Source organism: Gouania willdenowi, chromosome 24, assembly GCF_900634775.1.
Source record: "Gouania willdenowi chromosome 24, fGouWil2.1, whole genome shotgun sequence".
Classification (NCBI taxonomy): Eukaryota; Metazoa; Chordata; class Actinopteri; order Blenniiformes; family Gobiesocidae; genus Gouania; species Gouania willdenowi.
Window position 1 is genome coordinate 11,079,542 of NC_041066.1, and position 23,611 is coordinate 11,103,152.

At 42.8% G+C, this 23,611-nt stretch overlaps 1 protein-coding gene across 6 annotated transcripts in view; it reads right to left on the minus strand.

The window, feature by feature from the left end:
• Positions 1–341: 341 nt before the first annotated feature.
• nhsl1b (NHS-like 1b) overlaps positions 342–23,611 on the minus strand; it is a 100,668-nt gene continuing 77,398 nt past the window's right edge. For 3 of the 6 annotated variants that reach the window (XM_028439299.1, XM_028439300.1, XM_028439303.1), the window contains exons 2-8: positions 18,465–18,617; positions 14,248–14,378; positions 12,526–12,730; positions 10,639–10,770; positions 6,195–9,326; positions 5,434–5,554; positions 342–2,405 (exon numbers count right to left, since the gene is read on the minus strand). In XM_028439299.1, the coding sequence (XP_028295100.1) occupies positions 1,742–2,405; positions 5,434–5,554; positions 6,195–9,326; positions 10,639–10,770; positions 12,526–12,730; positions 14,248–14,378; positions 18,465–18,617 (4,538 nt within the window). In that variant the 3' untranslated portion in view covers positions 342–1,741. Of the gene's footprint in view, positions 2,406–5,433; positions 5,555–6,194; positions 9,327–10,638; positions 10,771–12,525; positions 12,731–14,247; positions 14,379–18,464; positions 18,618–22,454; positions 22,711–23,611 lie in introns of those variants that run through there. The other 3 variants (XM_028439301.1, XM_028439304.1, XM_028439302.1) reach the window with 2 other exon arrangements.

Below are 23,611 nucleotides of genomic sequence, written 5' to 3' on the forward strand. Positions count from 1 at the left end.
TGATGGTGTTTTAATTTGGAAAATAATAATCTAAAAAAATTACAAAACTATAATTTCAATCAGTATTTTTTTTAAATCAATTACTTGACATTTCAAGCGACGCCATTAGAATTCCGGGCGATTCATTCCCTCAGAATGAAGGTCTCTGGCACCTTCATTCTGGGGGTCTTTGGCTGAAAAGGTTGAAAACCACTGGTTTAAACAGCCTCTGGAGCTTTTACATATGATGGATGAAGCGGGTGCCATGGCGACGGTGCTAACAAGGCTGTGATTGGATGTTCTGTGCTGTCGGATGATGGCGAATGCCACACAAACAGAGAGAAATGACACAGAGATGCACATTTCTATATTAACTTGTTTCTTTCTTTATTACACAGACATTCACATGAGCAGCCTCTCACCACTTTCACTACTGGGCTCCCCAGGATGGAGACCTTTCCCCTCACCAGTAAGAAGACCCTCTATCACAGCCAGTCAGAGCTGAGACACACTTTGGTCACAGGTGATTAAACCACAGGGTGTTCCGTCTGTCAGCTCACTGCGTAGGAACCACATTACTCAGCTAGGAGCACCAGTGTGGGATTTGCATCCATCAAGATTTAAGGGCAGTAGAAGGCTCGAGCGTAAATATACGACTTTAAAGTTCTTCAACGCAACAAATCGACCGGAATCAAGTCGATTGTGTCTTTAAAACTGATCTTTTTTTATGTGCCGCTCTGCTTTGTGAAAATAAATAATCTAGAGAAAGAAAACCACTCCCCTGGTAGCAAACGTGAGGCCTCTAAAAATGTACAAAGTTTTGAAAATAATTGTAAAGTTATTTAAAATTCCTTTCTTTATGTATTTACAAACAGAGCTCTAGAAAACTGCAGAAACTAAACGGCATCACAGAAATCACTGAAGCTAAAAAAAAAAACAAAACAAACAACCTCAGTTTACTTTGAGTGATTTCAGATTGTGCTCATGTTTAGTTCAACAGCCATGTCGTTTCATTTTTAAAGCTCTTTGGTATTCTATACCATCGCTAAGACCGGGACAATAAGATGCATTCCTGATGTTACGTGGGAACGTTCCAAACACAATGTATGACGTGTTCACTAAGCAAAACGTTTAAAAACTCACTTTAAAAGGACATGTGCACAGTGCAACGTCAACAACATAAAAAGCAGGTCCGTTAGAACCTATTCAGCCTTATCGTGTTTTGGTTGAGCCTCAGCTTCCAAAACTGGAAATGATTCCGTTTGCGTCCTAAGAACTGCTGATGTAGCATTTCTAAGAATGAAAAATAAAAACCTGACGGTGACGGCGGTTGAAGTCGTACCGTGTCTGAAACGTTTCATCTGGATTGAAACCGTAGCGTTCAGGCAAAACACCAGGAACCCACAAAGCTAGCATCCTTTTACATTCTTTCACACTTTTCAGCAGAAATACGCCCGCGGTCTGCCACTTTTTAACTCCTTCACTTCATTGTGGTTTACCATCCAAACATCATCCTTCAGACAAACAGAAACAGGAAGAGGAAGAGGCTCCAGAAAGTGAAATAAGACAAAACGATAGAAAACAAACCAACAACAGCAGGACAAAAAAAAAGATGGACCTCCAAACAAAGTACAGGATGAGATCAGCTAGTCTTGCACAGTCTTCCTCCTGTTGTGTTTGTGCTGACCAATGGCCTCCACGTGTTCACACGTATGTGGGCGGGGCTTAGGTTTAGGCTTGTCCTCCAGTCTTTACCCCTCCCCTAACTGTTGCTCTGCTCTGATAAAGTGCCGTTTGAGTCTCTGAGCCTTATTATCTCTGCAGTGTCTCCGTGCTCGCTCTCAGCCAGCTCCCCGTCACGCTCACGGATCACCGTCATGGGGCTGCTGAGGATGCGGCTACGCATGTTGTACTTGCTGCTGGAGGCAGAGGGCGGCGTGCGGGAGCGTCCGTACCTGAAGCCACTCATTGAATACGGCGATGACGTCGGCGAGGACAAGGCCAGGGCGTCGTAGCGGCTCCACTCCTCTGTCGCTCTTTTCCCACGGCCAGGAGGGGATGAGGAAGAGGAGGGGGAGGGGCTTTGTGTTGATGGCGAGGAGGGTGAAGACAGAGGAGAGTCCAGGGCCGACTCGGACCGGGTCCGGTGGGATCGAGGGTCCGTGGAGCGAAGCATCTCAGTGGCCGACATCCTGAAGCTGGTCTCAGAGCGACTGCCTTTTTTCAGCAGCAGCGCCTTGAACGAGTCGCTGCTCGTCGACGACTTACGAAGGTTTCGCTGGATGGAGCTCATTTGGCGAGACAGCGATGTCACCGGTACCGGGGAAACGCATGCTGTTGGCGTCACAGGAAGTGACTGAGAATGATTCCCGACCCGAGACTTGTCCTCCTCAGACTTTTTGCGACCCAGGACTTCGCGTTTCGACCTGTAAAGAAACAACGAGATCAATTACTTCGGTAAAGGAAAGCATGTTTAAAATTCATCTGCAGTGATCACAAGTTTAGATGTTTGAGGGTTAAAAAGCCAACATGATGAAACCTTTAAATAGGCTGAGCGTAAGCACCAGGGTTAGGGTCAATTACAATTACATTTTCAATTACCCATGATTTCGGTCACCAGAATTTTTTCCCAATTACAAATAATAATCATTATTTTTCCCCTGAAAGTCAATTACAATTACGACCTCAATTACTGAAGTTCAATTATAATTTTGCTAACTTTTATTCATATAGCGTTGTGATAACTATGCATTTTTTATGTCTGTTGTGTCGTTTTAGCATCTATACATTTAGATTTTAGTGCATTTATTATCATATCTTATGTAAGAGCGCAGCTAGTATTTAGCAATAGCTTGAAGCTCTTCATACTATTGTTACTCTGTAAAACTGTATCATCCCTATTTAAAAAAAAATCTATTATATTCTAAATCTAACCTTAACTATTCTAACAATTACCACCTGTATGAGCGTGAAAATTCAATGACAGGTGGTGGGAAAACTTAATATGAAACAACTAAATACGAATAAGCCATAAACCTGTTGACATTTAATTCAATTGGAATTGACAGTTTTCAGTGAATTTCCACGGTAATTACAATTACAGTCAATTATCTGAACTCAATTTCAATTAAATTACTTACAGATTTTTAAAATTACAATTGCAATTATAATTACGCAATTACAAATATAAGTGACCCCAACCGTGGTAAGCACCGCCAGCAGCAGCATTACACAATCTCACTAAACCAAAAAGCTGCAAACAATACACGAAAGCTCAGATGCTGCAAAAAATAAAAGAAATCAAAGAACAAAATTACAGCCCAAAGCCCATATTTATCACACGAGTGGGGACGAACGCAGCCGCTGACAACACTGTTGATAAGTCCTGGATTAAAGCGTAGCAATGGGACGTTAGAGTGAGCTGTGGAATCAGCCTCATGTGTCTGTGAGGGAGGCGTTCAGGGACTGCACATCCCTGTGGAAAGCGGCGCCACATTAGCGCTATCACTAATTAAAAAGTAGCTACTTGCCACTTCACACCTCTAGGAAGGATACCCACACCCACTGCATGCTCATTCTGCACAGTGGAAAGGTAAGACATCATTAAAGGTGTAGAACAGGAGAGACATCACTGCTTCTGCTGCTAAAAACATGAGACAGAATCTCTGAATCCTCTGATTAGTTCTGCAGATAGAAGTTCTTCCCTCAAGGACTGAAAATGGGACGTAGGCGTTCTACAGTAAATGCAAACTAAAAGCTGCTACCCACCATAAATTTTAACTCAGATAAAAAGAAGTGCTTTTACTTTGTTCTGATATCACAGGGAATACCAGGAACAAACTAGAACAAAAATACTGTCAATTGGATCATTGTCCTCCTCGTCTGGCAAAGAAAAACTAGAAATCACAGTAAGAATTAAGTAAAAAAAATACTATTCTACGCATCCATTTGCGGGACACCACATCCCACAATGCAATGCGAGTGTTTACAATGGAGATGAAAACTAACTTTTAAACAGCAATTTCAACCTTTTTCCTTTTCTTTTTGGAGTAAATGATGTTTGATTCATTGATCTATGATGGATACACTTTGATTTTATCTATAAAAAAAAAGGTAACACTTGAAGATCGTTACCCTACCCCTACCTAACCCCATGAGATCCCTCCACCTAACCCCAAAAATGCCAACATAGCTCCAAAGGTGTCATAAAATAGCAAAAGTTGTCATAATTTAGCTAAAGACATTTATTAACAGCCTTCATGACAACTTATTCATGCTAATGACAGATAATGAGTATAATGTCAGCCTTATGTATAAAACTTCAATTACAGTGTTACCAAAAAAAAAAAAAAAGATTCCACCGCACATTGTTAAAATCTGTGTTACATCAGACTTTTCGTTACACACACCTGACATCAGTCAAGCATGTAAAACAGCAGGGTCACCGATCGCAGGAAAAGGAGGTTAACAGCTGGATAAATAATCCTGTGTTTGATTTGGAAAATCTTCCGAGAGAAACTGGATTTCCAGGAAAACTGAGAACTAAATTTAGCATAATGTGAAGAATAGAAAGGAAAGGCAAGTGGGCAGGTCAGAAAAAGACAAATTTCACTATGCCTTGGAAAATGAAAACTCAGGATTGGATCGAAAAGAAAAAAAAAGCCTCATTCTGCAGAAAAACTTAATATGTTATCATGTTCTGCACGGTGCAGATTTTCACCAGCTGGAAAACCAACCCTCGTCACCTTCCAAAGCTGTGAAACAATCCTATATGTTCCATACTGGGAGGTGTGACTGGAGAGAAAAGTGTGATAAAATACATAAAGGAGCTTTCACAATCAAGCTGCACACAATAAATCCCAGTTGTGCACGTAACATGAAGTGAAATCTGGGGCTGCTCATGACAAGTCCAAGTTGCAGCTGACACGTGAACATTTGCATTGGAAATGTTTGCGTTTTGCAGAGTGTCGGAGTCTGTGGAGTGATGTGTGGAGAAAGAGACGGGGAAGCCTCTCCTCTCCTCTCCAGTGGCCTCTAACCTAGTTTAGGATACGTGTTGAGGTGCTAAATAATGAACAAAGTAACGTTTCTCTCCTTCTGACCTCTTCTGTACCAACTCTACTTCAGCCTTTGACAGGTGGACACGCTCATGATGGGTCAAAGTTCCTGCTGAAAGATGGGAGGTAGGAGGACGAGGAGGAGGTTGACAATCGCAGATGAAAACAGAGAAATCATGTGCAGAGGGTGACAGGGGGGCGAGATTAGAGATCAGGGTGACATGTTTACGAGGCTGCTGAGAATGAGATTCTAAAGGAGAGAAAACCAGGATGTGTGAAGAGGAAAAACCAGCTCGGAGGGATGAATTATACATCCAGAACACAAGTGGGGGGAGGAAGTTGTTGTAGTACTAGTAGAAGATTGAGCACAATAAGGCAGGAAATATGGTGACGGTACCTGTGTATGGCGGCGAACAGATCCTCAGTGGTTCGGGGTCGCGTGGGAGTCGGGGTCACCATCCTGTCCTGTATGGACGGAGCTGGAGACGATTCCGTGGAGCTGTAGTTGAAAACCTCACCTGAGTCGGAGAAGAAGGGACAAGTAGTTTGGACACAGTTGAGAATGAAGACAGTCACGCTCATCCTCTTACATTCTCTCCTTTCTTCTCCTCTTCAGCCTCTTTTCCTCCTCCCATCAACCTCCCCATCCGACTGTGAGCTGTGACTGCCTGAGCCTATGCAGGCTGTCTCATTTTACGCTCCCTCCATCCTCCCCTTCATATGCAACCCCCCCTTCCCCCCTCCCTCCCTCCCTTTCCGTCCGGTAAGATAGAGCCCCTCCCCCTTCTCCATCCAGCAACAAAAAGCAGCTCCCCGGGGACATTTTCCTCCTCCCTCGTTGGGTATAAATAAAGGGATGAAAATTGAGTGAGTGGGATAAGGGACTGCGAATAAGAGATAACCCAAAAACGAAGAGAATGAGGGAAAAGATAAAAAGAATGTGCTTAGAATTGTCGGTAACTATGATTTGAGTGAGTGAGGGAGGTCTGTCTGTTTGTTTCTGATCAAACTTCCCAGCTGCTGCACAGCTGGCAGCCAGCCGTGCTGCTTTTAACTGCATCGGATTACAAACATTGGCTTAAAAATAAATGTTTAAACACAACAAGTGTTCTGAGCTTGATCTGTAAAAGGAATACTAAAAAAAAAAAAAAAACTCACCGGAGTCTTCCTCCTTAGGGCTGACAGAGCCAGTGGTGCTGCTCGTTCCATCTCCTTCCTCCTCCTCTTCCTCTTCGTAAACCACTCCGTTAGAGCAAACTCCGTTATAAATGTCTGTTTCCAGGCTTGCAAGGTGCCTGTCTTCCTCCTGGACGTCACTGCTCTCTGGTGGAGACCCCAAGCTCTCCTCCTCTTGCTCACATTTTTTCTCTCTCACTTCTTCTATTATTTGTGGGATCTGAGCATCAACGTAGTTTTGTGTTTGTTCTGGTCTGGTCGCCTGTTCATTGGCTGGCTGACTGCTGATTGAAGGGATGAAGGAAAGTTGAGGTTTCTTTGGGATTGCTGGTGCCTGTTTAATGGGAGAGTGATTAACTACTTCTTCATTTTCATCTTCTTTTCCATTAAAGAGAGAGAAACGCTCAGCTTTTCCATTCATGGCAGCACAATCTGGGACGTCCTCTGACATGATGCAGTCCAGTGATAATTCCTCCAATAGTTTTGACACAGGTGATGGGGAGGATTGACGAGAGTCTTCCTCTGGTGAGTGGTTCAGTTCAGGAGATGGCGAACGATCCAAGTTCAGGGGCTTTAGACTCTGAAAAATGTCCATTCCTGTTTCTTGAACTTTAACATGGTTTGTGTTTTCCAACATGTCCTTATCTGGTCGCCGAACTGAGCGCAGCTGAACACTCTGCAGAGCAAACGGGGTGATCAGAGGCTTAGGGGACTTGGTGGGACTGTTTGTAGATGCGGCTTTAGGAGTTTCCTTCACTGATTTCTGAGGGGATGGAGAAGAAGCAGAAGAAGCCGGGACAGAAGCTGGCAGAGGAGGAGGTGGAGGGGGAGCCATTAGAGAAGTTGGGAGAGGAGGAGGTGGAGGAGGAGTAAAGCTCCCATTAAAAGATGAACTAGGGTTGATTAGAGTCTCAGGAGATGGAGGAGGAGGGAATTCTGGAGAGCTGGACCAAGCAGGGAGTTGGCTCAGTGAGTAGACCGGAGGAGTGGCAGGTAACGGGGGAGGTGGAGGAGAAGAAGCTGAACTTGGTGGTAGAGGTGCAGGGAAAGGTGGGGGTGGGCTGATAGGGGTGTTGGGAGCTGAGGAAGACAGCAGTGGAGGTGGAGGAACACTGGTGCTCTTTACAGGGTCTGAAGTGTTGGAGGAAAGGGAGGTGGAGGACGAGGAAATGGACACGGAGGAGATGAGAGACGACTTCCTCTCTGGTACTTTTGGTTTGGGTCGGCTGCCTGAAGGAGACATGGACCTGACAAAGGCAGGGACCGGGGTTCCTGCTGTGGGTGTGTTGGACTGGCTGGAGTATCCACTGGATGGTGAAGTCAGTCTGTGAACTCTGTCCGGGGACGAGGTGGAGGCTTTGGGCTTTACTGAACTCTCCACTTTGACAGGAGCTCCAACTGTTGGATCCTTGCTGGGAATGCCTCCAGTGTTTGGGTGAAGCTCAACAGAGTTGCTATCAGACATGTGACCTGTGGTAGTCTGCGCCCTCTCATCACCATGGTTACGAGGACAGTCCATGTAGCCCCACGAGTCAGCGTAGTCGGACCGCAGACTGCTGGTGTCGCTGTGGGTCGGCGTCACCGGACACAATGAGTACACCCCTGACACGCCACCGCTGTGTGAGTTATTAGCCAGTGACGCTGCAGAGCTGCCTGCACTGATGCTACTGTGACTGCGTGGGCGGAGCACCCATGGGTCATCATAGTCACTACATGGACTGTGAGAAGGAGATGACGGTGAAGCACCTTTTCCCTTTCCTCCTTTGAGCCCCATCTGAAGGCTCTGTTGTAAGCTAGCTATCAGAGACTCGTTAAGCATAGAGCCGTTAGCGCCACTGATTGCACTGACCCCGCCCAGTGGTTTCTTCGGACCGGGCTTACGTCGGAGAGAGTCGGTACGAGCTGGAGGCCGAGGGGGTTTCTTAGACTTGCGGAGGGAGATGCTTCTGGACAGTGAGTTGTTACTGTACAGACTCCCAGAGTCTTCCTGATTGGCCAGTTCCCGGCACTCGTACATGCTGTGTCTGGCCCGACCCACTGCCGCCCCGTGTCCGCTACCGTGACTACGAGAGTGCAGGCCGGAGTCCATGTGCATGGAGGTGTAATAGCCATCGTTGTCCTGAGAGTAGATGGAGCTGGAGTCGGTAGTGGTCCTGGAGGACAGCTCCATGCTGCTGTACAGCTGGGTGAGAGGTGTGGAGCAGCTGGAGGTCAGAGTGCGGTGTGAAACCATCACGTTCTCAGCCGTGTCGTAGATCCACTGTTCCTCTGGTGGACAGGAGGGTGGAGTGGGAGCCAGAGTGCTCCGACTGTGCATGCTCCCCTCTGAGTGGGATGACTGACTAGCAGGTCTAGTGGAACCTCCATCCTGTGTGGAGTGAGTAGGGGTGGAGGTGACCATGGTGAGGACGTCTGTACTGGTGGGGGAAGCCAGGCTGGTTGGTCGGGCAATGGGATAGACTGACCCTGGGGAGTGGCCGAGCTGATTGGAGGTGTTGAGAGTGATAACCTCAGAGGAACTCGACATGGTGGCGTTGGGGATGTAGGAGGTGGAGTAGGCAGCATGAGGAGAGACCGCACATGCAGGACCCCCTCCCCACTCACTGGACTGTGACCCCCTTAACTCTTGAGACTTGGGCCGGGGAAGCGTTCCGTTTCTGGGGACGTTTCTCATGTGAACCACCGTATTATCTGCCTGGAGTTTTCCAATCTGCCTCGACAGCTGCTCCTCTGACTTGACTGGTGTGCTGCTGTAGATGGGATCCGCACTCAGAGACACTCTGGCACCCTGTCGGGGCAGACTGTGGAAACGAGAAAGGTCTCTGTTGAACTGGTGCGGCATCATGATGAATCCGGAGCTGTCATTGCTGGAGATGGATATGCTTCCTGTAGAGGTGGAAGCAGATATCCTGGCCATCTGAGCAGCGATTCCCTGTCCTCTCTGGGCCCGGATCTTTCTCACTGACGGAGGGACGATCTTCACTTCTTCAGTCTGGCAGCTGGTTTCTCTGGTCACTGAACGGCGGAGCGTTGAGTTGACACTGCCAACTCTGCCTAAAGTGGAGTACTGTCCTGGGATGAACATGGAATGTGGCCGGAGATCGCCGTTGCGTCCTATTGTTCACACACACACACACACACACAAACAAAAAAGAGAAAAAGATCATTAAGCGATCATGCAAACAGCTGCTACATTTCCTCTCCTCATTAGCCTGAAAGCTTTTCTGCTCTTTTGACTGAGCAGCCAGATAAACTGTGCACACGAGGAAGCTAATTAATTAGATCTTCCCTAGCCTGATTGTGTGTGTTAATAACTTCTGCTCTCCTTCACAGAGGAGGGACAAATAAGAGGAGACAGAGTTAGTCCTGTCTCTCCACTGCCGTTCTGACAGAGAAGCTACACAGTCTCGTGGGTAGGTATTATCAAATAAAGACACGTCCACGCACCAGGATATATACGATGTGAACATCCAATGCAGACACAATCGTGCACAAAACCCACTGCAGATACATCTAATATATGCAGGTACAAGGGCACACAATGACAAAACACAGGAATCATACAAGCCTGTAAAACTAGTAGAAGAACCAGTTGTAAACCAGACCGGGGGTCCACTGTGCTGCCCATCTGTGGAGCCTCTCCTGTTGATGCTCGCATCCCCAAACATGCACATGTGCACTCCTGCCTGTGTCCTTTCTTCTCTCTGGCCACAGTCACCGTCTCCTAAACTGCACTCAGGCACACCTCCCTTTGCTAAAAGCTGGACTGACAGCTTGGCTGCTGCTGCTGCTGCGGCGATAGATTAAAGTCTACTTTGCAGGCAGCTCCATCGCAGGGAAGAGAGAGAGTGAAGGGGTGAAGCACTGGAACAATTACCTCGGACCGCTAATCACGGCATGCGTAGGACGCAGTCGTCATCTGCTGCTAAACCGACATAAAACCTCAGCCCTTGGTTTTCATACCACACAGAGAAACAGAAGATTTCTACTTTGCTTTAGATGTTCTGCAGCTGTGACTTGTAAATAAACATTAGCCATGTGCAGCACAGTGTCAGATTAGTGCTTAATACCCTCCTTAGCTGACTCACTGAAGGTAGGAAGCCTCTGAACCTTCACTCCTCATTACACACACAAATATTAGATTTATTGACCTGAACATGATGGTTTAAAATATCACAATAATAGAAATGTTAAGCAGCTCTTTAGGTGTTCATGAAGGACAAATTATGCTCAAGGTTGCACTTATCTGTGATCAAGACTCACTTTGAAGTTCTTTTCACAATTGAACTGAGACTTTTAACACTTGCGACACTTTACGTAACACTGGGACACTGCCTCAATTTGGCAAGGTGGTGAGGTAACAGGATTGTTGGTGCAGGTATTTAGACAGCAGATGGTGCCGTAGAGCCCGCACAGTGGTGCATACCTAGCTCCAGGTTGATGTCGTCAGGCAGGCCTGATATAGTCTTTCTGCGTTTGACCTTCTTGGACCGACGGGACACGGTGTCAGTGTTAATGAGGGAGCGCCTGACGCTCGCCTGTCGGTCAAACACGGCCCCTGGGAGGCGGGAGGGCGAGAGCAAAGCAGGCAAGACACACAGGCAAAGAGCAGTCGGTTAGTCAGAGGAAACAAACTTTAAACCATGCAGATAGTTGTTGTAACATGCAGCATTAGAAGAAATACATGGGGTCATTTTCTCACCTACATCGAGTGTCATTAACCTGCAGATTTACTCAGGCTTCAAAGCTGTTTCTAACCTAATCAACGTACTAATTTTATAATTAACAGACCCAGTTCTGAACCCTTTAAAAGTTGAATAAATCAAATTTGATACGTCTAAATGAAATAAATCAAACCTCATATTTTTGTCAGATTATTTTTTTCAAATAATTAATACTAATTACAAATGTTACTATTATTCATTAACATGTTTCTACATTTTTACATTAGTGACTGTTACATAGTTGTTGTTTTTTAATACTTCATTGCAATAATTAACAAAAAAATAATTGTAACAGACAACAGATAACTAAAATAAAATAAATCAGTGTTAAATAGTTAATAATACCTTAAGTTTGATTACTTAAATGCACTCCTACCATGTAACAAAATTTGAAAAGTCTTGAAAAAGAATTCTACAAATTTACTGAATTAAAATGTACATAAGAAAACAATACAAAAACAAGAGTTAAAGTTGAGAAAACAACTTAAACCCATGTTTGAGGAAATTGGTTGCTGGTTAATGTTAATATCTTGGTGTAAACATACATGTAAGATGTGTTGGTTTCATGCGTTATTGTTATTCAAACACACATGTGCACAGGAAAAATATGAGAACACACACACTCCAAACATCCGCCTTCTCTGGCTGTCCAGTTTCCCCTAAAGAATGGCTGATGTTCCTCAGTGCTTGTCCTGACTGTAACCATGGTGAGAACAGGAAGTGATGCGTCCATCATACCCTCACACAATCACAGACAAGTCTGACCGCTCGCTCACTTTCTCTCCATGTCTGTGTGTGTTTCACTCTTTCTTTCCTTCCGACGGAGAATGAAGTCGTAGCTGATCCGTGTGGTGCAGGAACACATTAAGCTTTCATTAGAATGTTAATGACTGCTCTGCTGGAAACAACAGCTGCAGAATGTAAACGCTGATCGAAAAGACGCACAATGACTTTCACAATGACTCCTACGTCAACTATCAACTAATAATATTAATAAAGCCTTAATGTTGTAGAATGAGATGTTTGGTATCATGCATGTGGCGCCAACAGGGGAATAACGATGACATGTTTTGCCGCGCTCCAGCGCTCATCTGTCAAACAGACGAGAGTCCAGCATCGTCGGGGCAAAGCCTTGACCCCTGGATAAGCTGTCAAAGGGTTTTAACACACACACACACATGCATGCATGAAGGAGGGTGAAGGTCAGGTTGCAGGAGGAATGATAGGACATAAAGGAGGAAGTGAGGTATTCTGTGCAGTAACTGATTAGCGTTCAAGCACTCGTTAGCATAGCGTCGATTACAGGGAGTGTCCAACATTGTTGGTGACTTTTCATAAAAACATTGAAGCATGTTTGTTTCACTTCTCAAAATGTTAACTCAAGATAAAATGTGTTAATACATGAGGCTTTATAGTGTGTATCCTCAGCATTGTGTATCCCAAGACAACAAACTTAATCCAAAAGTCAGCAACAGAGGATGGGACTCAATGGTCTTGTTCATCACTACGCCAATGCTTCTACTTCCTGTTGCACCGAGGACATGAAATGAATGACGGGGTGGGTTCGGTTCTCTGGGGGCGGGGCCTACCTGTGACGTTGATGGCGACTATGTCTGTGGGGACGGCCTGAGCCGCCAGCCTCATCTTCTCCTCCGGCGTGGGGAGGGGCGCAGCTTTGCTACAGACCAGCTTTCCGTCCACTTCGCATAGCTCACCTGCCTCCCCCCCACCCTGAGGAGTCTGGGACCGCAGGGAGAGGTGAGACTTATCATCCTCTGCTGATGAAGCAGTGGACTGGTGAAGAAATAGGAGAAAAGTGATGGTTAAGCAGATAATACATTGTTTGAGTGCACACTAAACCTGTGTTTTCAACCTTTTTTGAGCCAAGGTACATATTTTCATTGGAAAAAGAAAATCAAATGGCACACCGCCAACTAAAAATGTTAAAAAATGAAACTTTGTAGTCGATATTAACAACATACAATCGCTGTTATCAAAGGAATCAAATAAACACAAAGAAAAAGTTCTTATGATCTTTAATATTTCTTATTTCTAATTAAGAAAATAATTAAATATTAGAACTACAATTGAACTTTATTCTGCTAAATATTGTTTCATTTTTTCCAAATATTGTATTTTTTATATAATATAACTTTATATTATATTTATAATAATGTATATATATACAGTATATAGTGAAAGCCTATTTATGTTTTTATTTTTGCATTTTTTACAATATTCTATTATCATAAAATAATTATTAAACTATTATCTTTATTATTTTTTACTCACCTTAGTTACAAACATTGCTCACTGAGGACACATGCTGGTCAATATTTACGGGGTGTTTTTTTTTTAGGGATATTAGCAGCTTTCAACTTATCCTAAGTTACCATGACTACCTGTTAACATTGAGCTGTTCTGCAAAACTGCATTTAAGACAATTTTATGAAATCATTCAAGAACGGAATTATTGCAGTCCAAACAAATGTGACGTCGCACACCTTTGAACTAAGCAGCAGCCATGTTGAAAGTCTCAGGTCAATCTGCGCACACACACACACACCTACACTTACACCCACACATACACACACACAGTCCTTGCTTTTATAGATAGATAGATCGATAGATGATTTTTATTATCATTATCATTAATAATAATAATAATAATAATAATAATTATTATTATTATAATACATTTTTATAATTCAATTTTGTTCTGTACTGTTAATCGTTAAGAATCACATTCTGTTATGGAGGGATTTGATGTTCAAGAATTAAACAAATCTAGTTTACTAACATGAATGATGAGAAATGAGTGGCAGTTGTGTCCCTTTCTTTTTAATTATTTTATTTTTAATCGCAATGGCATATTTGCAGAAATAATTAATTAGCTTTAAAAACTGTTTTTTAGAACAATAAGGGGAAATTGAATAATTTCCCACGGCACACAAGGCGATCTCTCATGGCACACTTGTGGTTGAAAAACCCAGCACTAGACAACAGGGAAAACATTTAATTACACTGTTACAACATTCAAAGAAAGTTTATAAGTGTGAAGAAATATTTATGCTCAATAGATTAACTGAATTTAAGATGCTGGGAAATATTATTTCAATGCTAACACAGATAAATGATCTATAGATTGCTGCTATTGATATTATTCATGGGGCAAAGAGAGACTGACCTCCACTGTACCCTTGAAATGTTCTAAATGTACAAGTTTGACCACTAGAGGGCAGGGTTACACAGCTTCATACACTGGACTTGAAAATCTACTGCAGCAGAGTGCAGGGAGTTAGTTGTCTTACCTTTTTGTCATTGTCTAAGTCTTCCTCGTCCCCCTGCAGGCTGCTGCATGACTGGATGGGGTCGGAAAAAGTGGGACCCTGAGAGTAATACTGGGAGCTCCGGAAACCATCTTTCCTCAACTTGTCACATTCTGCAGAGAGAAATCACACAAAACAGTGAGTTGGTTATCGATTCCACACCTGAACCATGTCAGCACATTACTCTGCAAAAAGGAGCCATTTTACAATGAGCTGACTGCACTTTGGAAGAAACAATGATCTGTTTATCTCACTCTCTTACACTCATCCATTAGTTCTGCTGGAAAAAATAATGAATTTGAGGATATAATATTCATAGTCCAAACAAAACCCACAGCTTCAAATGTGACAAAGATGATTTAAAATCTCTAAATAGAAAAGATGTGTGTGTGTGTGTGACATTTTTCGTATTTCAACCTTGACTCTTTCAAATTAAATTGCACGCAGGCTGTTTGAAATCACATACTAACGTACTACTAATACTAAGTCTGACATCAAAATTATTATATAGTGTGTTCACATTAGATAGTAGGGAAATAACCAGATGTATACTATATTGAGCCATTTTTGTCATACTTAACCACCTCATGATGCATTGCGAGCGGAACGTTAAATCATCCTGGAACTGGTTTCAAGCTAAAAATCAAACATCCCCTTTTCAAAACAAAAGCATCTCTTTTCAACTTCCATTAGTTCTATTAACGCTTTTGTAAATAGGGCTCTTGTTTGGAAGTTACCCAAAAGTTAGTCAGTAGCACAATGGCGGGTCTCCGAAAATCTCCGAAATGTCGGCACAAAATGTGTTTCCGTGAATTTTATGAATCAAATAACCACATGTTGATATTGTACTTGATCACTTTCTCGCTTAAATTTTTTTTCAGAACTTTCAAAGGTGGCCTCAGTGTGCTTTAGGTTTTCATCGTTGCATCTTGGGAAACTTCAAAGTATACTTCAGTGGGAACGGTCACCATCCTAATCCTTCTTACCATACTTATGGTATATAGTAGACAGTATATACTCATTGAGTTTGTCGTGTATCGTAGAGTTTTGAACACAGCCTTAAACTCTACTGCAGCAATGTGATGTACACAGCGTGCATGTAGTGACAGCGTATCACTATATACACACAGAGCCCATCATCGCAGTCCCGGTTGGCCACTGCCAAGTGCTGCTCGCGCCTCTTTTCATCGCCACCTGCTGTGACGAGCATGTGAAGTGTCTGTGCATTGATGCCAAATTGTGACAAGAAAAAAAAGTGCGTGTGCAGCCAAAACGAGAATGTATCAGTTTCAGTCTGTCACACACAGATGGCAGAACTGTTCCAATGCTTCCACATCCCCCTTTTTTCTCTCGGGATATTCAAAACATCAGTTCTTTATTTGGTTCTGATATTATCTGGCTGTTGGTGCTTTTTGACATACAAATTACTGTAAAGCCTGAAACAGGATTGAACAAAATGAGAGGAACACTAGACTGCTCTTTAATCGTGGGTGTTAATTCATTTATAAAACCAAATCCTTTTTAGAAAATTAAGCATGCGTGTCTGTCCATGCGCTGTGGGGTCTGACACCTTTAAAAAGACAGCGTTTGATCCCTTTCAGGAGCTTTTAATTTCCAAAGCTAATTAGATCCCCTCTCTGTGGACGGGCACACCGTAGCATGTATAATACTGTCAGCTAATGGATCCTGATGGGTTGGGCTCCACAGTAACAGTGGCCTGATGCTGCAGTGATGTCGAAGACGAGATTTGGAAGGTGGGATGATAATGAGCATGGTGACGGGGAGCAGAGAACTTTGGATGATTGGTGCAGCATTGGGGATGGTTTAATGAAATAAATAAGTCTCTGTGATGAAGTGCTGCTTGTTGCCAGGCAAAACTGGAGGGATGGAGGGAGGAAGTCAGAGAGTAACATGAGGAGGTAAGGAGGAGAAATGAAGGACGGAAGCTAATCATGTGACATTTGCAGCATATATGCAGAAATACAGTACGTCATGTTTGCAAAAGATTAGCAACACATGCTTCAATACAATTCACGATTACCTATATGTGAAAGGTGAACATTGATCGAAAACTTTTTTCCACCCTGTAAGAGTTTTTTGAGACAGACACTAATTCTAAAAAACATTAATTACAAAGCAAGAAAGAATAATCATATAATAAGCTATCACACAGTATGACGTTTAAGAATTAAGAATAATAATTAATGGGAGTATTTGGCCCTCGAGCGGCTGTAGTTGCAGATCCCTGCTATAGGAAAGGAGAAGCCTTTAAAATATACTTTTAGCCCATTCGTGCTAAAACAATATATTATAACAATGTCTTATAATCTAACCACTTTGTTTATGGCTCCACCAACAGAGTGTTCCTTGACCTTTGTATTCTTACAGAGCCGTCTAAACTTTAACCTGCATATATTGTATACACACCTATTACTGTAACACAGAATGCATGTGTCATGCATGAAGCTGATAGTAAAAAAAAAAGGAGAAAACGTGGATAAAAAGCTTTGCTGACAATGGTTTATTATTATTATGGGATGTTTGATTGCAATATTTGACCTGATGCCTGATCTGACAGAGAGAGGTCATGTGATGGGAACTCTCATCCTAAATCAATAACGTTCCAATGTGAAAACATTATGAACATGAGGTAACAACCAGGCCTGCATGGCTGGTATTATACAACTTCATCAATTTAAGAACCGATACATACGTACTCGGATGATATCATCAATATACAGTTATATAACTCTGATGACAATAGTCGACCTGTTAGCACGTTTCTTGAAGCTTGAACATGGCATCCATGAGGGATTTGTAATAGATGTGATACATTGTGCAGAAGACTACCAGCTCTTTCACACTTTCCGGGAATAAGAGAAGAACCTAAACGCTCAGAAACGCATGCAGCCTGGAAGGTGCAGCACATTTGCTGTCACTGGACACCTGTCGGCTTTCAGTTGGGACCCCTGGGGATGAGCGGTGATGACAGGATGACAGGATGAGGAAAGGGGACTAAACGTCTTCAACCGCCCAGGTGCTGTTTGAGCTCCTTGCATCATTAATAATTCAGGAGGTAATACACCACAGAGGCAGTGCAGGGGTCAAACACACTCTATAATGTGAGAGTGTGTGTGTGTTTGAGCAGGTGACTCAAAACGTAAGCATCAAGTTACAGTGACCCCCCACAGTCTCATCTTTCTTTCTTTCTTTATCTCTTTTATCTGCTGTTACACAAAGCCATCCCGACATGTAAACAACAGGCTTTTACTGTAATACATTAGGCACACACACACAAAGTTACCAGACTACTCACCTGCGCATGTTTTTCTAAGGAAGCAGGTAAAAAACAACCATTCCAAGAAAGTCTTTGGAAAACTACAAACAGCCCAACTTCCTCTCAGAAGAAGCCGTTTCTTTTAAAAAGTGCCATTTGTGACAGGACTGTCCTTGTTTGTTTAACAACACACTTGTGCAATTTCTCTAAATACACAGGAAGGAGTAGACCTCACATTGCGGTGTTAATGGCTAAACACAAACTGGATACCACTGTTCGACTCCCATTGAGTTTGCGATAATACATTTTAGTAGAGTTTTAGTTAGGGCTGGGCGATATATCTGGAAAATGTATCACCAGACGAAAAAAGGCCAAATTTAAATACTTTTATTTTAAGCGTAAAATTTAACATTTAAAAAAAAAAGGTCAACACAACTATGGAAAAAAAACAGAAAAACCTGAATTAAATAAACAAACTGGTCAACGTGCAAATACAGACGTTAAATAAATACGTAATCAAACAAAATGTGCAGCGGTTCTTCTGCCTACGGACCCCAGAATGCCTTGCGGTTCTGGGTCGGGGATTGTTTACGGGTTTTTTTCAAATGGAGTTAAGTGAATTTATCAAACATTCTATCGCACATTTGTCCTATTGATCACATCTCTATCGCAATATATATTATCGTTTTATGGCCCAGGTCTAGTTTTAGTTATAAACTTCCATGAAGACACATTTTTGATGGAAAAAAGTCAACTACACTGAAGTGCTGGTACTTTTTTAGTAGCTGTAGATTTATAATATCCATTTCCTGAACTTAAATAAGTTGCTGCTGCTGTTTGTGTTCATTAAAGATGCCTGAACATGTGAAATAATGCAGTGTCTGTGTTTATTTCAAAGATAAAGTGTGAGGCTGCTCTTTACCTCGAAGGGCAGTCTTCAGGTTGACTTTGGCCTGGCGGTGGAGGTCTTCTACACATGGTGGTCTGCTGCCTGGTAGGAAGACGTTCTCCTGCTGATGCCATGGCGCTGTGTAGTGAACCGTCCACTTACTCTCTTCGTCTAGATTCGACACAGCTGTGGAGAGATGAGTCCAGAGTGAGAAATGTTGGGTTTTTTGTGTTTAGCACAAGTAGGAATCTTAAGTTAACCTGTCATACTAATGATTTGGGACTAAAACCATACACAAACCATAACATTTAGGGAAGAGTCTGCTAGAACCTGAGACCTGATCTGCAACGTGTTTGAATTTAAGACAAATGTTCAATTATAAAGGTACAGAGAGATGACTGAAGCCACTATACTACAGCTGCATGTAATAAAGTGTAATTCAGAGAGAATAAAAGCAGTCCAAGTGTTCACACAGGAGGAAGGAGAGGAGGGTCAGAGTGTCTTGTATGAAGGTGTCAGTTTTAACACCTTCAACACTGTGACTGTCCGACATCTCAGTCAGCAAGCCACACAAAATGAAGAGACAATCCTTGGGAGACATGATGGAGGGAAACACTACCTATAGCAAATATTAAACTAAAAAGCCAAAGATTTGTAGAAGGTAAAGAAAGCCGTTCTTGACAAAAAACAGTGTGGTAACACACTCAACAATGAAATGATATTCGTAGAGCTGTTGTGTTGGAATACGCTCGACTCACAGCCAGCTGTTCACATCAACCAAGCAGAAAATCTATCTTTCAATCAAATCTTAGAGGAAAAACTGCTGCACAAAGAAAACAAACGCTGTCTTACCAAGTGAGCGCACCCAAGCCAAAGTTGGAGAATGTGAAGGCAGAAGTAACTCCATTTGTGCAGCCACATGGAAGTCAAAGTAACCCACAGTTTGTCCTCCTGCTCAGTTACTGGGCAAGGCAGGGACTGGACAAACCCAAGGGGGAAGGGGTGGACCCTGTGGGGTGTTTTGTTTAGGGCTATTTCACAGGTGCAAATGAGCCAGCGGGGACAGCATGGAGAACAGGCCTGAAGCTGTGAGCAAGACACCCAGGAATTACCATGTGGGTGGAGCAGACACCACAAGGGCTGAGTTTGCTCAACATGGCAGAATAGTGGGATTGTTTTTACCATGATAAAAAAATAAATCTATAACCCAATATTTAAAGTCATTCTCGCGTTTCAAACCATGGGTTGGTATTTAGGTTGAAGTCCCTAAAGCAGGGAGTATATTATGTTTATTCCTGAAACCTTGACCTGTCTGCCTTACTTTTTAGTTCTATTACGGTACTTTGGAATCTCCTTACAAAACTCCCATTGGATTAGTGTAGTCCATGATGACTGATATCAATCACTGTCACATCTTTTGTACTGCCATTTGAACAATAAAGTTGTGTTGATTTTGATCAGGAGAACTATGATTCTATTCCAAGCTGAGCGTTGATTGAAATCTTGAAGGAGAGTGTTTGTTTTCCTCCCCTCTCTAAACACTCCGTTTGTTGATGCGCATTGCATCGTGGGATGTGGAGTTGCGGAAATGGGTACATAGAAGTGTTTTTACATTATTTTGATTTCATAGGAATATGGGGAACAACTATCACTAACCGGTGAATCACGGTAAGAATGAAGTATGACACATCTGTTAATGGGACAACCATCCATACAGTCAACAGAGTGTTTAGGGTGGAGATGAAAACAAACTTTCAAGCTACAATTTCAACCTTTTTCCTTTCATTTTTTAAATTCTTTTAAACTCTTTTAAGTTCTATTCATTAATCTAGGAGGCATACACTATGATTTCATCTAATAGAAAACTCTCGGGGGTAAGAGCTTTATGGTTGGACACTAACTGCAGGTCATAATATCGAGTGACATTCCCTGTGATTATCAGCTCGTGACTGCAGCATGCGTCCTGGGTGCAGCATGCGTCCTGGCTGGCACAGTTTCAGTCGATTCATCATCACGGGGCTAAACTTTATAGAATACAAGTTTGGATCGGAGAGTTGCACGAACCACACACAGCTGCAAACAAAGTTTTTGCCAACTAAGCTTATATTATTATATTAGATTGTAAACCGAGTGAAAAACGCGCCTTTCACAAAGACAATAAAACGTTGCGATGAGTAAATGACAGTGAAGCTCAAACTTCCTCACAGACTCCATTTCCAAATGTCTTCCCAGAGCACAGGTATCCCTACCCCCACCCTCCTTTTATATACTGTGGTTTGAATAGACCTCACTGAGACTAGAGACCAAGGACATGGGGACTAAGGACACAAAGCGCGTATTGTCCCTGCTGCATCAGTCCCCACATCAGGCCTTTCAGTGCCACAATGCCTCCTTACTACTACCATCCCTCTCCCTTGCTCTCACACACAAAGTGGACTCTGGCGCAAAAGTCGCTTACAAGTCCACTAATCCATCTTCCCACTGACATTTCTGAATATCTTGTGTTTTTCTAAGAGCACAAACTGAGAGACGAAGTGAGAAGAAACATCAAGAAACGTGCATAAAGTCCTGTAACAGGAGTTTCCAAAAGATGCATCAGTGCACTGTTGGATTAGTGGGTGTGATCAATACCAGCAATCAAATCATATTGACAATGAATGCTGTATTCCTGACCTTGGTCCCTGAACAATGACCAGCCAATACAGGCTAATAATGTCAGTGATTAATTATACAATTCTGATGATTGTGTTTTTTAAATAAAAGCCACAAGTTCTTGGACTACTTGAGATATGCAAAAAGAAATGAGTTGATTTTGATCAAAACCGAATGTATGTTTTGCTTTGATTTGATCTAAAATGTTATAAAAAATGTTGAAACGCAATACCTACGTGATTTTGTTCTCAAATTTTACCGAGAAACAATAAGCTTTCCTGTTGTATTAACCACAAATCCTGCTTTGGAGCTTCCCATTAATACACATATGGAGCACATTGCTCAAAAGTCATTGCACCAGCATGAGACGCTAACATACACCAATTAGCCAGTAACAATACCGTGTTGCTCCCAGTTTGCTGTTTTATATACAAAAAACTACATGAATTCACAGTTGTTGTTTCTGTGTTAGCAGGTCTTAACCAGTCGTTAGCCCTGATGAAGACCATGCTTGGTCGAAACATGTTGGCTTTTTAATGATTTGGCCATTATAATAAAGGCTTTTTAGAATCTCTTTTCTCATTTTGATTTTTTTTCATTTTGGAGTGCCTGGTTACCCCATTTTTTGACACATTTCTTCCCCCTGTTTTTCCAAGAGCAGCCATACTGCTAAACTTTAAACACTTTGAGCATCCAGTCGTCCTCTTGCCTTTGTTCTTCCCAAGTCTTAACCACTGATGACCTTGTAAATGGTTCATGGCTTGTTCCCCCCCCAACATGTACCACTTATAGAGAACATCTACTGCACCAGGGAACATCCTACAGAATCCTCTGACCTCGTCATATGGACTGGTTCAGGTGTAAAAATTCAGAGACTGAGAAATGTCGAGCTAATGGTTAAACTAGATACCATGATGTTGACTTTACCTCCCACACAGGCTATAGAAAAACAAAGTTTAAAGTCTGGACAAGCCGCTCCCCCTGCATTGCCCCTCACGTGCTTCACCTACACTAACTGATGATAACAGCATTAATCCTAAGAGCATTAATCCCCTTTATCGACCGTACAAACACAGCAAACAGTCCAACAAATCTTTACCTGCCAAACTAGCAACATGAGGAAAATTAGGCAAATAATTCAAAAATAAATCAGCTTTGATTTCAGGTCACTCAGCTACCACCTTTACAAACACTGCTGGCCCAGTTTGAGTGCCATGAGGTTACCAGGTAACGGCACAACAGTCCCAGATGCAGCAGTAAAACCCCATAAAAAGGTCTGCTTTGATACAAAATAAGGTTAAAGTACAACATCGGTTTCACAAAATGAAACATCATTATTATTCACTAATGAATCAAAGTTAAAGATCTTACCCTTTCGTTTGAAGTACTTGATTACAGATTTCAATGACGTCCCGATGAAAACCATTATTCCAGCTGGGTTTGTACCTTTCTATAATTAAAAAATGAGGCTAAAATAAACCAACCCACACACACTCCAGGAATAACGTAAGGACAGGGTGAAGGCGTGCTGGCATCAGTGTTCCTGTCTCACATTCTCACTGTACGGCAGCTTAGCGACGTGTGAGCGTCTACTACTCTCAATAAGTCTCTACCCCTATCGCTCTCTCTGATCACACACACACGGTCCACCAATCACCCCCCCCCACCATCATCACCATCTCTCCTCCTCCCTCAGGCAGTCTAGTCCTCAGAGAATCACACACACACATGCACACACATGAACTCAGCGGGAGGGGAGTAGGACTGGCCCTTCTGTTCCTCTGTGCTTTGGTTACCAAGGAGTTCTCACTGCCTATGCCTTTAATTCTCATCATCAGTCATTCTCCTACATGCTCTCTCTATATACCGTATGATATACAGTCAAAAGTTGAACTTTTTTTTTTTTAATCAAAAGCAAACCAACAAAATACTGATATTTGTCAAAAAGCCAATACTCATATTTGTTCACTGTGATGTTGTTTCTACTTTCTATCATTTATGCCCAGCGCCTGGTTCAGCTGAGGAACTTTAATGCATCTAATTAAACTGTGAGCCACCTTTTCAGAGGAACCTTTTACATCATTGGAGGTGGGAAAAAGAAAAACATGTTGAGCTTTTTACATGTATTCCCTGAGGGATGTAGCTTCCACCTGCATGCATAAGGCTCATCTATATCTAGCGCGTCACAGCAATGTGACGGTTACATGCTTAGCTCTCGTTTGTATCCAAATCTCCGCAAAAGAGTAATTATAAGGCAACGAGCCCACATGCTGCTGACTCTGCATTATTCTGAATATAGACCAGGCACAATCTTTCTATTGTCCCACCTGCTTAGAATCTACCACACACTCATGCAGCCATCTATTCAAACAACACACACACATAAGAATAAAGGACAGGGCGGCCCCTCCTTTAAGCGACCGTATTTCATTTCAGCCAAAGTGGTTGATGAACAGAAGGAGGGGGTAGTGGGCTGAAACCAGAGCCTGAATGGGACGCCAAATGATCCCTGAAATTGTGGGTTCAGC